This window comes from Filicampus tigris, chromosome 12 (genome assembly GCF_054856515.1).
Source record: "Filicampus tigris isolate MCC_2025a chromosome 12, RoL_Ftig_1.0, whole genome shotgun sequence".
In the NCBI taxonomy this organism is placed as follows: Eukaryota; Metazoa; Chordata; class Actinopteri; order Syngnathiformes; family Syngnathidae; genus Filicampus; species Filicampus tigris.
In genome coordinates this window covers 17077132-17090234 of record NC_141228.1, presented here as the reverse complement: position 1 = coordinate 17090234, position 13103 = coordinate 17077132, and the positions used below count along the sequence as shown (strand labels likewise).

The 13103-nt window shown below is 42.2% G+C and overlaps 3 protein-coding genes across 12 annotated transcripts in view; 1 reads left to right on the top strand and 2 right to left on the bottom strand.

Annotated features, from left to right (window-relative positions):
- Positions 1-1828, top strand: part of fryl (furry homolog, like) — an 85908-nt gene extending 84080 nt beyond the window's left edge. For 9 of the 10 annotated variants that reach the window (XM_086046250.1, XM_086046248.1, XM_086046249.1 and 6 more), the window contains one exon: positions 104-1828. In XM_086046250.1, coding sequence (XP_085902376.1) covers positions 104-326 — 223 coding nt within the window. In that variant the 3' untranslated portion in view covers positions 327-1828. The remainder of the gene's footprint in view (positions 1-103) is intronic. The other variant, XR_015088863.1, reaches the window with a different exon arrangement.
- Positions 1829-2682: 854 nt separating this feature from the next.
- On the bottom strand, positions 2683-4760 carry zar1 (zygote arrest 1). The gene is made up of 4 exons (XM_086048251.1): positions 3943-4760; positions 3145-3237; positions 2998-3072; positions 2683-2913 (listed from the first exon to the last, which is right to left on the bottom strand). The coding sequence occupies exons 1-4, from the start codon at positions 4693-4695 to the stop codon at positions 2770-2772; spliced, it is 1065 nt and encodes a 354-aa protein (XP_085904377.1). The 5' UTR covers positions 4696-4760; the 3' UTR covers positions 2683-2769.
- A 628-nt stretch (positions 4761-5388) lies between these two features.
- On the bottom strand, positions 5389-10193 carry slc10a4 (solute carrier family 10 member 4). Its single transcript, XM_086048250.1, has 3 exons — positions 9642-10193; positions 7291-7501; positions 5389-6332 (listed from the first exon to the last, which is right to left on the bottom strand). The coding sequence occupies exons 1-3, from the start codon at positions 10055-10057 to the stop codon at positions 5796-5798; spliced, it is 1164 nt and encodes a 387-aa protein (XP_085904376.1). The 5' UTR covers positions 10058-10193; the 3' UTR covers positions 5389-5795.
- Positions 10194-13103: the final 2910 nt, after the last annotated feature.

Sequence of the window (13103 nt, the reverse complement as noted above, 5' to 3'; positions counted from 1 at the left end):
TAACATCGTACTCGCCACTGATGGTTCCTGCCTGTATGCGAATGTTAACTGTTCAACTCATACATAACTATTCTAAAAGTCCACCCATGTGTCCCTGCGCCAGGTCTCTGTGGCCCAACGACATCTTCGGCAGCGAGGGCGAGGACGCCGTGCAGACGCTGCTGCACATCTACTTTCGCCACCAGACGCTGGGCCAGACGGGCTGCCTGGCCGTGGTGGGCCCCAGCCGGGACCTCTCCCAGGCCAGTGGACGACTCATGGAGCTCAACCTGCAAATCCGAGAGGCGCTGAGTCGGGCGCAGGCTCCCGGCGGAGGAACACCGTGAGCTGAGGTGGCGGGGGACTCGGCGTACAAAAGGGCTACAAAAGGATGTGCGGGAATAAGAGACTTCTTCTTCATGCCGGATGGACGCTAGGAGCTAAGGCATTCCTTGAGAAAAGTTTGAGATATTGGGCTTTGGGGTTACATGTCTGGATGAACCTAAAATGTACTATTAAGTCGGAGTGGACCAATACGTTTGCAGCTATGTCTACTTCTGTGTCTTTCTGTGAGTCTTCCAGTACCTCTGTTGCAATATTGTTACCACTGAGTCTGAACTATCTCAGTGTCATCTCCAGAGATACTGGAAGAGTCATAGAAAGGCAGAAGTGAGTCCTTGGAAATTTTCATGGATTAAACACTTATGAATGTTGCCGGGCAGCAACTTGTTAGGAAAAAAAAAAATTGTGCAGAAAGTAGTGAAACATTGACAAACAGTTGAATTAAGTTTACCTGTAAAGGTCCTAGTGCATTTTAGGTTCATCCCAAAACTTCCCCCAAGAGCCCCAAATTCCGACCTTTTTTTGAGTAGTGTATCTTCCCCACACACACACAAAAAAAAAAACCTCATGCAAGATTCCGTTTGCAATAAGTCACACACACGTCAGCGTGCCTGGCAAAGCAGTGGGATGATTGATTTTGTTTTTTTGTGCTTTTTTTGCAGTTTTTTTTCCCTACCCTGCACGCCAATCGACGACACGTTCATAAGCAAAAAAAAAAAATAAGAAAAAAAAAAAAGCATGCTTGAGAGAGATGAAAAGCAGAGTATTTTTTGGGGAGAAATGTATTTTTTATGATTCAGAGTTGAACCTCCTCGGTTGTAAATGTTGGGATATTTAACGCGCGAGCGCCTGTGGGGAAATCCTCAGGGAAGTAAGTTGTAAAAAGAGAAACATATAGAGTTATAAATATATACCTGCCCCCTTTCAAGGCGTCCTTAATGGCTATTAATCGCCCGTTTAACCAAATATGCAGCTGCCTTTAGAAACTGTGTGATGAATAGATATACACATGCACACAGCTCATAACTTACTCTGTATATATTTTAGAAAGTCTAAAAAGCAGTCTTTTCGCCCTCCTTGTACATTAATGCACTGCAGAGAACACGCCATGCTCATGTGATGAGTCATTCATAACCCAACCTCTTGTTTTGTTTTTTTTATTCCATGGTGGGATGAGCTGCCTTTTTTGTGACGTCATGGCCGAGAGAATAGGGCAAGGGGGTGAGGGCTCTACTGTAGCATCTGTATCCCACCACACGCATTCCTTCCCTCTTCCGCCTCGGAATCCAAAGATAAGGAGGAAGACTGTTTCCCGTTTGTCCGCCAAGCAAGCAGAACTCTTCTCCCCTGGCGGTCACTGCTTGTCTGGTATATTCTGAATGCTGTTTATTATTTAAAGATTCTTTCTCGACCTGGGAGAGCTTTGATTTTAGAGGTGGATTGTTTTTTTTTTGTTCACTCACATACCAGCCTTCTCTCTGGATGAATAAAGATCTAATACAGTCCAGACTGTTTGGAATGCTTTGATATGTCATCGCTGATAGCGTTGTCCTTTTGAAGAAGCAAATGTATGCCCTTTTTCCAGTGCATCTCGATGAATATGAGAGAAAAGTCTACTACAGTAGTTAAAAACAAAGCAAATTAATATTGTTGCTGTAGGGCATAAACCTATGTTCAAATTTGCTCAATTTCACTCTTTTCACAAATTATTACTATTCAGTGTCCACTGAATGTGTGAATCCAAACCGCTCTGAAAAACATACTTCGCCTAGTAACCTTCCTATCCCTACACAATACTACAGTACATGTTTGAGTAACAAAAATATCCATGTAAACGTAGGAATCTATCCCACCCAGTTGTTGCAGGGCCTTCCAGAGAGCTTGTGTGTTGTTTGCATAGGAGTGAAAGGGAGACCTTGCGGCGCTCATTTGACACCATGTAAATAAAAAAAAAAAAAATCAGGCAAAAATAAATCAACCCTTATGGTGCACCACAGGCAAGAGTAGGGGTGGATGAGCAGTGGTAACGTCACTGGTCAACGGGGCTCAAATAGTGGGGGAGGAGCCACTCATCTCATCAATGGACATCAGTTTCATAATCTAAAAAAAAAATGTCCCTATGTAATAATACATTAAAAAGAAAAGCTAATTTCTGCCTTATTTCTATTTTAAATCTTTTGATCCTTTGTAATACAGTGGATCCCCACATACTTGTGGTTCAGTACCCGTGGATGCACATCTGGTGTTTTTTTTTTCCCCCTCAATATTGCTTTCAATAGTCTTCAAACTTGGTTTTGTTTCTTAAGTTAGAATTTAGGTTGTAAATGTATCAAATACAAAAAGACAGACACTTCCAAGAAGTGCAAGGTAGACATTTTAATAGAAATGAATGTGCGTGGAGACACCATCGCTGTACTGAAAGAATACAGAATCCGATTGCAGTTGTGGTCAGATGATGTACTTGAAGCTGAAGGTGCTGTCGCATGAGAGCCGCTTGCCTTTGCAGCGGCCGCACAAGTCCTGCCTGTGCGGACGCTTGGGATCCACGTGGCGTTGAGTTAAGGCGCAGCAGCAGCGGGCTTTGTTGCAAGTCTGAACAGAAGATGGACAGCAGTTTAGTCAAGACTAACAAGCTCTTTTTATTTTTTCCAGGTTTACTTAAAACAAGTAGCTCACGTGGCATGTGATGTCCTCCACACGGTACGGGTTAAACTCCTTTTGGCATTTCCTGCAGTATTGTTTGAAGTAAACCTGCAATGCAGCAGTGGTGGATGGTCAAGAGCACTGACCCACATGTACAACCTGAAACTCTGAAGTCCTTACCTTATTGGTGCCCTGAACGCACCACACATAGGCACTTTCCCATCTCAAATTGCACTCTCGGCAGTGATAATAGCCATACTTCTGCTCCAGAAACTGATATGACAGCAAAGACGAAACAAGTTTCTCAGCAACATTTTTTTTTATGTACAAATACTAATTTTCAGATTTAATAACATTGTTCTATAAACTGCAGGCTTTAAAAGGCCTATTTCTGCTTAAAAATTACTCTACCACTTGTGTGTTACTACTACTTCAATAACTTTTTAAGTCCACAAAATTATGGTTCAAAATTATTTTGGAAAAAAAAAAAATTCAAATTTTCAAAAGCATCTTTGGATTTTCCCAAAGGACTAGTACTGTTTAAAATAAAGATATAGATAAGATGATTTGTTGGATGACCTAAGTATCAGGGTAATGAGTTACTGGGTTTACAAGTTATAATTAAATTACCAATGGACACATATTTTCAAAGTAGACAACTGCAAAATTTATTGGGTGGTTAAAAACAAGTCCACAAACGTTGAAACTTAAATTTCAGAACTAACATTATTATTGTCATCATTATTATTATTATTATCTACCAGTGAATTAATATTTATAAGTGGGCAGCAAGAAATACTAAAATGATTGCAGGAATTCAAATGAAGTACTGGATATAAAATTGTAAAAAAAAAAAAAAAAAATTTTAAAGTTTACTTTTTGTTCATTTGAAGAATAGCAAATAGTCATGACAAAATGGACCCCCGCATACTCGCGGTTTGGCACCCGCAAATGTACATGTTTTTTAACAGAACCTACCTGGAAGCGAACTCTGACTTTCCCCTTCGACGCCTCCTCTACGGCTGCCACGGTGTCCTCTACCTTTAGCAGCTCTTCTGACTTGAGCGGCGTGGCCCGCTTCTCCCCCCCGACTTCCTTCTCCTTTTCCTCCTCCACCTCCTCCTCCTCCTCCACGTCCCCCGCAACAGCCTCGATCCCGTCACCCGGCTTGGCCGCAGCAGCCTCGATCTCGTCACCCGGCTTGGCCGCAGCAGCCTCGATCTCGTCACCCGGCTTGGCCGCATCAGCCTCCCCGGGCGACGACTCTTTGTCCTCCGCCACGAAGCAGGTTATGTTCCGGTAGGCGACGGGTGAGTAGAGCGCCAGTGTTCGCGGGTACCGCACCACAGTCTTGGGGCTTCCACCTTCGCCGGACGTCACGGAGCTCTCGGATGCCTTCTTGCGCCGGAAGTCTCGCTTGATGGCGACGAGGGTTCGCGGCCCGAGGGAGCACTGCACCGAGGCATCCCGCTTGGGGTTGACCTGCACTGCCACGTCCTTGGTGTTTGCCTTGCGGAGTCTCGGCGTGAGCTTGGGGTTGATCTGAGACAAGATTGACTTGAGCTGGGCCCGCTGCTGGTTGTTGAAGGCCTCCGAGGCGTCGCCATAGTGGGACAGGTAACTTTTGTACTTCCACGGAGCCTCCTTGGGCCGGTATCGGCCCGCGTAAGGGTTGTGGTTGTAAGATGGATAGAAATAGCGGTCGACTGGCTCGTCGCCGTATGTTGCCATTTTGTTTGTTTTTCTTTTTTATTCTTCAACCAACTAGTCTGAGCAGGTGACGTCATTTAAATCGCACGTGTGAATACCAATTAGGACTGATTCAAATCAGCCGTGTTCCCGCCAAAAGGTGGGGGGCGTGTCCAGGATTCCACCCACGGACAAGTTTATTGATTTTTGTCTGCTCGATGTACAGTACTTACATTGCTTACATCTTGGGAGAGGCTAGTTAACACCAAAGGCAATTAATTGACATTGAAATTGAATCGTAATTTGAGAAAAACCCTTTCCAATTGATTTAAAAGTTTACTTTTTTGTCAATGCCAAAACGTCTGCTATCAAGAATGGACAATTTGAAAAGAAAGAAAGTAATAGTATAACAAAATATACAAATATTGAACTTGTGAAAGGTTATTCCCAGTTTCCTTGTCGTCATTGTACGACTTTGTGCTCAAATGTGTGCAGCACAAAGTACTGGAACAAAACGTGTCAAACTCCAATATGGCGGTGCGTGATGTCACGGGAAATTTATATCAAATCCATTTTTACATTTACTAGTTTTCAAGTTTCAAAAGCTAGAGAAAATACCGGCAGTCTTATAAATACATGAAAATAAAACAAAACAAATTCTGCTGCCCTTATTTTTGTTCTTTTCTTCTTTATATCAGTGGTTAGCTTCTTAGGGTCTTGAGCCAAGAAACGAGATTTTACATCTGTACATTTTTAATTTCCTCCATACATTTCTTTTCATATACACATTGCACAGCTGGTCACACACACAAAATGGCTGATTGTTACATTCACAGACGGATGTGTTTCCACGCATGTTGATGTTTTTTTTGATTGAAGTGATTAACATTGAGAATCCGTGTAGCATTCCTTCTTTCCACTTCCAATTGGCAATAGAATATCAAAAAACATGAGAAAGTGGCTGCTCATTTTGTAATTTCTCGCAAAGGATGAAAAATGCTCAATTTTTCATAACCAGTAACCATTTTTTTATTCACGATTGCCAATTGAAAAGGGAAAAACACGGATTATTGAGGCCTTCCATGCATCAGCCCGTCTTGTATTGTTTTGTTTCTCACTATGTCACACTAACTTTGTGTTCGTCACACAGGCGTGGGGTCCGGCGGGCAGGGGTCCAGCATGATGGTGTTTGGGTCGCTCACCGTCATCGCCCCGTACGAAGCGTCAAAATCGCCGTCATCATCCTGGAAGCGCTGGTACGTGATGTCCGTGTCCTCGCCGCCCCGCCGGGCCGGCGGCTCCTCCTTGCCCAGCACCCGCTTGCGGTACGTCCGGTACGTCAGGATGAAGACGCCCGCCTCGGCCGCCTGGAAGAGCGCGTAGAGCAGCGGGAACATGTACATGCCGCCCATCAGCTGCGGCGGGAAGGCCAGCTTGAGGATGGCGGTGCACAGCTGCACGTTCTGGCAGCCCGTCTCCAGAGAGACGGCGCGGCGGCTGTTGGGCGGCAGGTGGAAAAGCACGGCCAGGCCGTAGCCCGCCGCGTAGCCGCACATGGGCATCAGCAGGGCCACGACGTACACGGACGGCGGGATGGCCGAAAGCAGCTCGGGGCCCAGCATGGCCGCCGTCAGGATGAAGAGCAGCACCAGGGTGATGAGTAGAGACCACAGCGACGCCTGAGGAGACACCAGCGGAGCGCTCCGTCAGGTACGCTCACGTATACATTTTGTACATCTAACATTACGGAGATCTTATCTAATGACGCCCAATGCAGGAAACTGCGCCTTTTTAAAAATAATGCTCAACTTTTCAGAGGTAGTCACTTAATAATCCAGAAAATTGAGCTGTTTTTAAACCTGGAATATGTACGTTTTTTTGTAAAAACTTAAAAAATGCATTTTCACTCAAGCCATTACTAGAGGCAAGAACACAATGCTGATCCAGCTCCGCTAACATCTTGCTGTATTTTTCAGTGTTTTAGCTTTTAGATTTCATGTCGACCGCTGACATTTCCACGCTGGCCCACTAGATGGCGCACTGAAATCGGTTCTGTAAATTGGGGCACGTCTAAGTCGAGAAGTTATTTTGGAAATGCAAATTTAGTCTGGGGTAGGCATGGGCCAATATTAGATTCTGAAGGAATGATAACCGTGAGCACGTAGATCAAGGTATTCCATTTTCCTTACTAACATGTACTTTTTAAAAAAACATTTGGGTAAATAAAAACAGCATTTTTATCCCCATTGGAAACAAACAAAATATTGAATATTCATTACAGATGGAAAATGTATCATGGTAAGTTTAAATAAAAAAATAAATGCTAACATTCTCCTTATGTTTTAATTCTTCTTAGTAAGTCACAGTGTCCCATCACCGGTGAGCTGTTTTCAGAACAGACCCGTGCGCTACTCCTGCTGTCCTTAGGGCTAATTAGTACCCGAGGGCACCGTTTTTTTATTTTTATTTTTATTTTTATAGACAATGCACATTAATCAAACCAAAAAGGCATCTGTGACCATTCAGGTTAAGGACAAAATTACCGTTCCTGAAACCTTTTGAACCCCTGTTAAATGAGAAAATTCATAATCGATCACAGCAATTCCGCACAAATGCCGAATTTCGGAAGAGCTTTACCTTCAAGACGGTGTCGGCCACACGCGTGTAGCGGTAGCGCAGCATGACACCGAGGCCGATGGGGATGAGGGTGCTGCACAGCGTCAGGATGATGGTGCCGAAGGGCATGAGGTTGACCACGGGCGTGTTGATCCACGCGCGGCTGTAGATCCACAGGCACAGCGGCATCAGCACCAGCGCCAACAGCGTCGACGAGATGGTCATGATGATGCTGTCGATGGGGAAACCTGACGGTCAACTCGATTGCAAAGAACACTTTTTCTTTTGGCAAATGCTAGTAAATGCAACTTTAGGAAATTAAATACAGTGTACCCTGTCTATTCACGGGGGGATAGGGACAGTGCTGGCCCGCGAATGGCGAAAATCTGAATATTATTGACGCTCAAAAATTATTAAAGGAAAATGTAAGAAAAGAGCAAGAGGATGTAAAGCAATAAACTGTTAACATTTTTTTTACTGTATGGACTGTAGTATGCATGAGTTGGATGTGTGCATTCAATGGGCGTGGCCTGGTGAGTTGTGACATCTTTCTTAATTGTTTATTTTTATTTTTCATTTTATTTATTTATATATTTTACTTCAGTGGCGGTGTATCTGAAGCTGGCTCATAACTAGGGCCTAGCTGATTAATTGGATGGCCGATATTTCATTTAAAATAATTTTTTTCTGATTTAAAAAAAAAAAAACTTTTAAACTTTCACCCCATTTTTTATTTTCCCTCCAAATACATGACTTTTCTATTAAATAAATTATCTTTCTGCAAAATGTGCAATTTTTTCGAAAGAACATGTGATTTTAAAGCACTTTGAGTTGCATTCTTATGTATGAAAAGTGCTATATAACTAAAATTTGATTGATTTTAGATGGTTAAACACACAAGAATTGTCTCCGGTAGTTGGAGTCTCTCTAGTATTAAAGCAAAAAGCCACTACAGTAAACTCCACTCCATTTTGGGTTCCGGGTTTGCAGCCTACTACTTTGTATTTCTATTTCAATTTTGTTCTTTATTTTGTGGTGTAATTCCACTTTTGAGCACTTGGTGGCAACACAGTATTGTGTGTAGCACCCGTTTTTAGCTAGCTCAGGGGGCGGCCATTTTGTCACCTCTGTCGACTGAAAATGACATCACAGTTGCTCAGGGTTCAGGTAACTTTCATTATTCAATAATTTTCAGTCGACAAAATTGACAAAATGGCCGCCTCCGAAATGGCTAAAATTGGTGTATTTTGCTGCTTAACTCATATTGCACAAACACAATGAATCAGAATGCCTTGTTTCGACTAGTGGACCTGCATAGAACATATTCTGGGAAAAAAAAAATGTTTGGGTTGACTTTCTCTTTAAAGCAATCCTGAAAGCCTTCTGTCATCTTTGAATCCATCTAGAGGTTTTAATCATGTCAAAAAACTACTGTAAATGTTCAGATTTTATTATTGTTTGAAGTTCATATTGTCTTGTTTATTTTGTAACATTTTCTAGAGTGTCCTTGAGTGTGTTCAGCGCTTGTAAGTAAACTGTCGTTTAGTCGTAATGCAGTTTGCTTAAGTGGCTCATAATAGGAGTGGGACAAAAAAAAATCAATATCAGCATGTATTGCATTGATATCATTCCAATGCTGCATCAATATGGCAGATTGCAAAACTGTGCCATGAATGGATGTTGCGACAGCCATAACAGTAGTTACCATGGTACTGTGGTTATGAATCAATAGATGTCATATTTTTGTCATTTTGCTCCATTTTTTTTAGCTTTCCTCATTGTGTTTTTGTGAAATATTTAAATATTTTTGTCCTCTTAATATTTGATTTTTAATCTTTCACCTGGGTATTTTTGTATGAATATTTTAATATTTTTCTCATCCTGATAGTACATTTTAATTTTTCATTATGGTATTTTGTATGAATATTTGGATATTTTTGTCATGTCAATACTGTATTTTTATCTTTCATCATAGTATTTTGTTAAAAATATTCTGATATGTTTAATCTCTCATTGTGGTATTTTTGTACGAATTTTATATTTTTGTCATTTAGATTTTTCTAAACACCTTTCAATGAAGAAAACCAACATTATAACTAGGGATGAGAGAATGTATAATATGGATCTTGAAAATACTCTTTTTATTCATATTTACTTGAAATTAATGACAGGTAGATTTTAATCTTTCATCATAATTTTTTTTGTATGAATACTTTTGTCATCTTAATTTATATGCCCTGCGATTGGTTGGCGACCAATCCAGGATGTAGCCGGAATCTCGAAAATGGATGGATGGTGTCGACGACTACTTTTTGCGTGAAAGAATGTGAAAAATGAAAAACAAACAAAAAACAAAGTTGCTGTGGAAGCACCTGAGGTTCATCTCTCCGTGCACTAGCAGCGACATGATGTTGGACAAGTTCCCGCCGGGGCAGCATCCGCACAGCAGCACGGCCATGGCGGCCACGTCGTCCAGGGAGAAGGCGAGCGCCAGCAGGAAGGCCACCAGGGGCATGATGACGAACTGGCACACGACGGCCAGCAACACCCCGACCGGCCGCCGAATGTGCTCGCCCAGCTGGCTCACGTCCACCGTGCAGCCCAGCCCCAGCATGGTGAAGCACAGCACCAGACCCACGAACACGTTGATGCCGTGGCTCAGCGGCGAGTCCCAGAAGGCGGGCACCAGGCGCAGGACGTCGGCGGCTGCGGCGGCGGGGCTCTCGGACGGCGGCGAGCCCACTGTCAGCTCCAAGCCTCCCGGCGGCGGTGCGCTGGAGTTGGCCATGGCGCGGCGCCCTCGAAACTCCACGTCGTTACGCACAGCTCGCTCGCTCGCTACCGTGCGGGGGCGAAAGGACGCGACGGTGCCATGGTGGGCTTCCGCGCCGCGCGACAGCCGGAGAGGAAGGACCGAACCCTGGTGTCCCGGACCCCCCTTTTATAGCGCGCCCATCCCGAGTTGATGCGTGTGAGGTGCGTGCGTGCGCACCCGAGGGACGCAACCATCATCCAAGTTACGTCTTGGTATCACAATCAAATTATACACAAACGCAACCGATAAATGACAAGATCATCCGAGGACGTTTGGCAGAGCTGCTCACCTGGATTTTACGCACGAAATGCACATTTTGGATCAGAATCTCATCAGGATTCAACTTGTTTTAATACCAATTTGATATTTTGGTGAAGTTGATGAATAATCAGTGGGAACATCTTTTAATTAAATACCTACACTTAAAATATATTTAAAAAATACTAATATAAAATTTTATCAAAAATGTATTTGCAATAATATGTTCTATGCGTGTCCAATAGTCTAAAACAGCATTCTGATTAATGTATTTGTGGAATATGAGTTAAGCAGCAAAATCCACAGTTTTCAGCCATCTCAAGGGGCAGCCATTTTTCTACTTTCTGTCGACTGAAAACAACATCACAGTTTCTCAGGGCTCAAATAATGACCAATCATGGTTTCACCTGTTTTCTGAAGCCGAGCCACGATTTGTCGTTATCTGAGCCCTGAGCAACTTTGATGTCATTTTCAGTCGATAGAAAGTCGCAAAATGACCCCGACTTCAAAGATGGACAAAAACAGGTGATTTTACTGCTTAACTCATATTCCACAAACGCAATATTAATCAGAATGCCATGTTTAGACTAACGAGGCTGCATATATAAAATATTCTTGTGAGGAAGATTTTTAGTTGACTTTCCCTTTAAAACAAAGGAACCTCATCTACAGGGTTTCATAACATCCAAAATAATTTAGGGAAGACAAATGAGTCTGCAGGGAACATTACAAACATATTTTGGAAACAAACTATTTCATCTTTGAGGAACATTTTAAAACCTTATTTGCAAACACCAAAGACAATATTGGGAAAATGTACAGTCTTCAACGAACCTTGTGGACATCTATTCATAAATATCAGAGCAAATTTTGTTTTTTTTTAAAGAACCTCACATGTTCCCTAAACATCGAAGCTAATTAAGCCTGCAACGAATCTTTTGCAAAGATTTGACCAAGGTTCATCAAAGACTAAAGTTCTCCCTAAATTGTCTTTAATGTTTGTGGACTAGGTTCACTGAGGACTAAATTATCTTATGATGTACGCGAAGACATTTCAAGGGTTAATTGAAAACCTAATTAGCTTTGACGTTTACCAAAAACGTATAGGCGACCTTCTTCAAAGACTAAATGATCTTTTATGTTGGGCGAAATGTATGTTTCATCAAAGATTAAATTGCCTTTGATGTTTACAAAAAACCCTGCGGTGAAATCTCAGCATCTCATCAGAGTTGGAGCGTAATCTGACATGTTTGCTTGTTTGTGTGTCTGCAGACGCCGGCCTGCGCTATCAGGCGCTGACATCGCGCACAGGAAATAAAAGCAGCGACGTCTCGCCGGGAGAGGACGGGCGGGAATAAGACGAAGAGGAGGAAGAGGGTGACTCAGAGCTGTCGTCAAACACAGCCATTAAACTAATGGGCAACTCCAGGTATGTAATGAAAGAATGTTTGCTCATGTGTCACCTATGGAAAGTCGTTTGAGCGTTTAGGGTTGACGTCCATGTACTAGTACACTTTTTGTGCTTACCAGTAAGACAACTCAGTGCACTAGTAGGACAACGGTTTTACCAGGCAAGAAGAGGCAATGTTAGCTATATAGCACTCACTATATAGCACAATACCTAAAAGTATTTACAAACAGCTAAAGACATTCAAAGGCAAAGCAAAGAGAAGCAAAGTAGCTTATTAAAGTCAACGCTAACATTTTTTTTTTCAAGAATATGTTCTATGCAAGCCCACTAGTTGAGGCAGGATATTCTGATAAGTATTGCGTTTGTGGAATAAGTATTAAGCCACTCGTTTTTAGCCCTCTCTAGGGCCGGCCATTTTGTCTTTTGTCGACTGAAAATGACATCACAACTGCTCACAACGACCAATCACGGCTCAGATTCAGAAAACTGGTCAGCCGTGATTGGTCGTTGTGAGCGGTTGTGATGTCATTTTCAGTCGACAGAAGACAAAATGGCCGCCCCCAGAGAGGGCTAAAAACGAGTTCATTTTGCTGCTTAATTTATATTACACAAACGCAAAATGAATCAGAATGCCGTGTTTCAACTAGTGGGCCTGCTGGGAAAATATTCTTGAAGAAAATATGTTTGGGTTGACTCATGCATTGCCATTGACGGATTTAGTTATTCAATCCCAGAAATATATTTATATTATTTTCACATTTTTTCAATCGTTCGGGTAAAAGAGGGTCTGAAAATGTCTGGCAGTGAATGAGTTAAAATGACTAAAAGAACATAAATTGACACATTTACAAAAAAAAAAAAAATGTTAAAGTCATTTTAAAAGCAAAAGAAATAAATAAAAATTAGCTAAAAGATAATATATAGAGAATTTGATTTGAAAAATGTTGAAAAGATCTTAAAGGAATGTGAAAACAAAGCATAGTTTTAATCTGGATTTAAAAGCATTTATACTTGGGGCTGAATTTATTGCCAACTACTGTAATTCCTTTTGTGTGCAGCATAACAGCAAAATGCCGCTTCACCATGTTTGGCTTTGAAACATGAGTTCCACTAATTGACCCGAGTTTGCAGACCTCTAAGCCCCACTGGGTTGATTTTCAATGAGCATTTCCTTCATGTATTCAGGACAAGTGACCTTTTTTTGCATTAGTGTTTGACATTTCTGCACAATAGTGAGGCAACTTTGGCATCCTAGTTGGACATATTTGAAACTTACTGTCGATATACAACCGCCGTCTGTTTGGCTGGATGCCCCCTCGTGTAATGCGGATGCAATATTTTCATCAACCC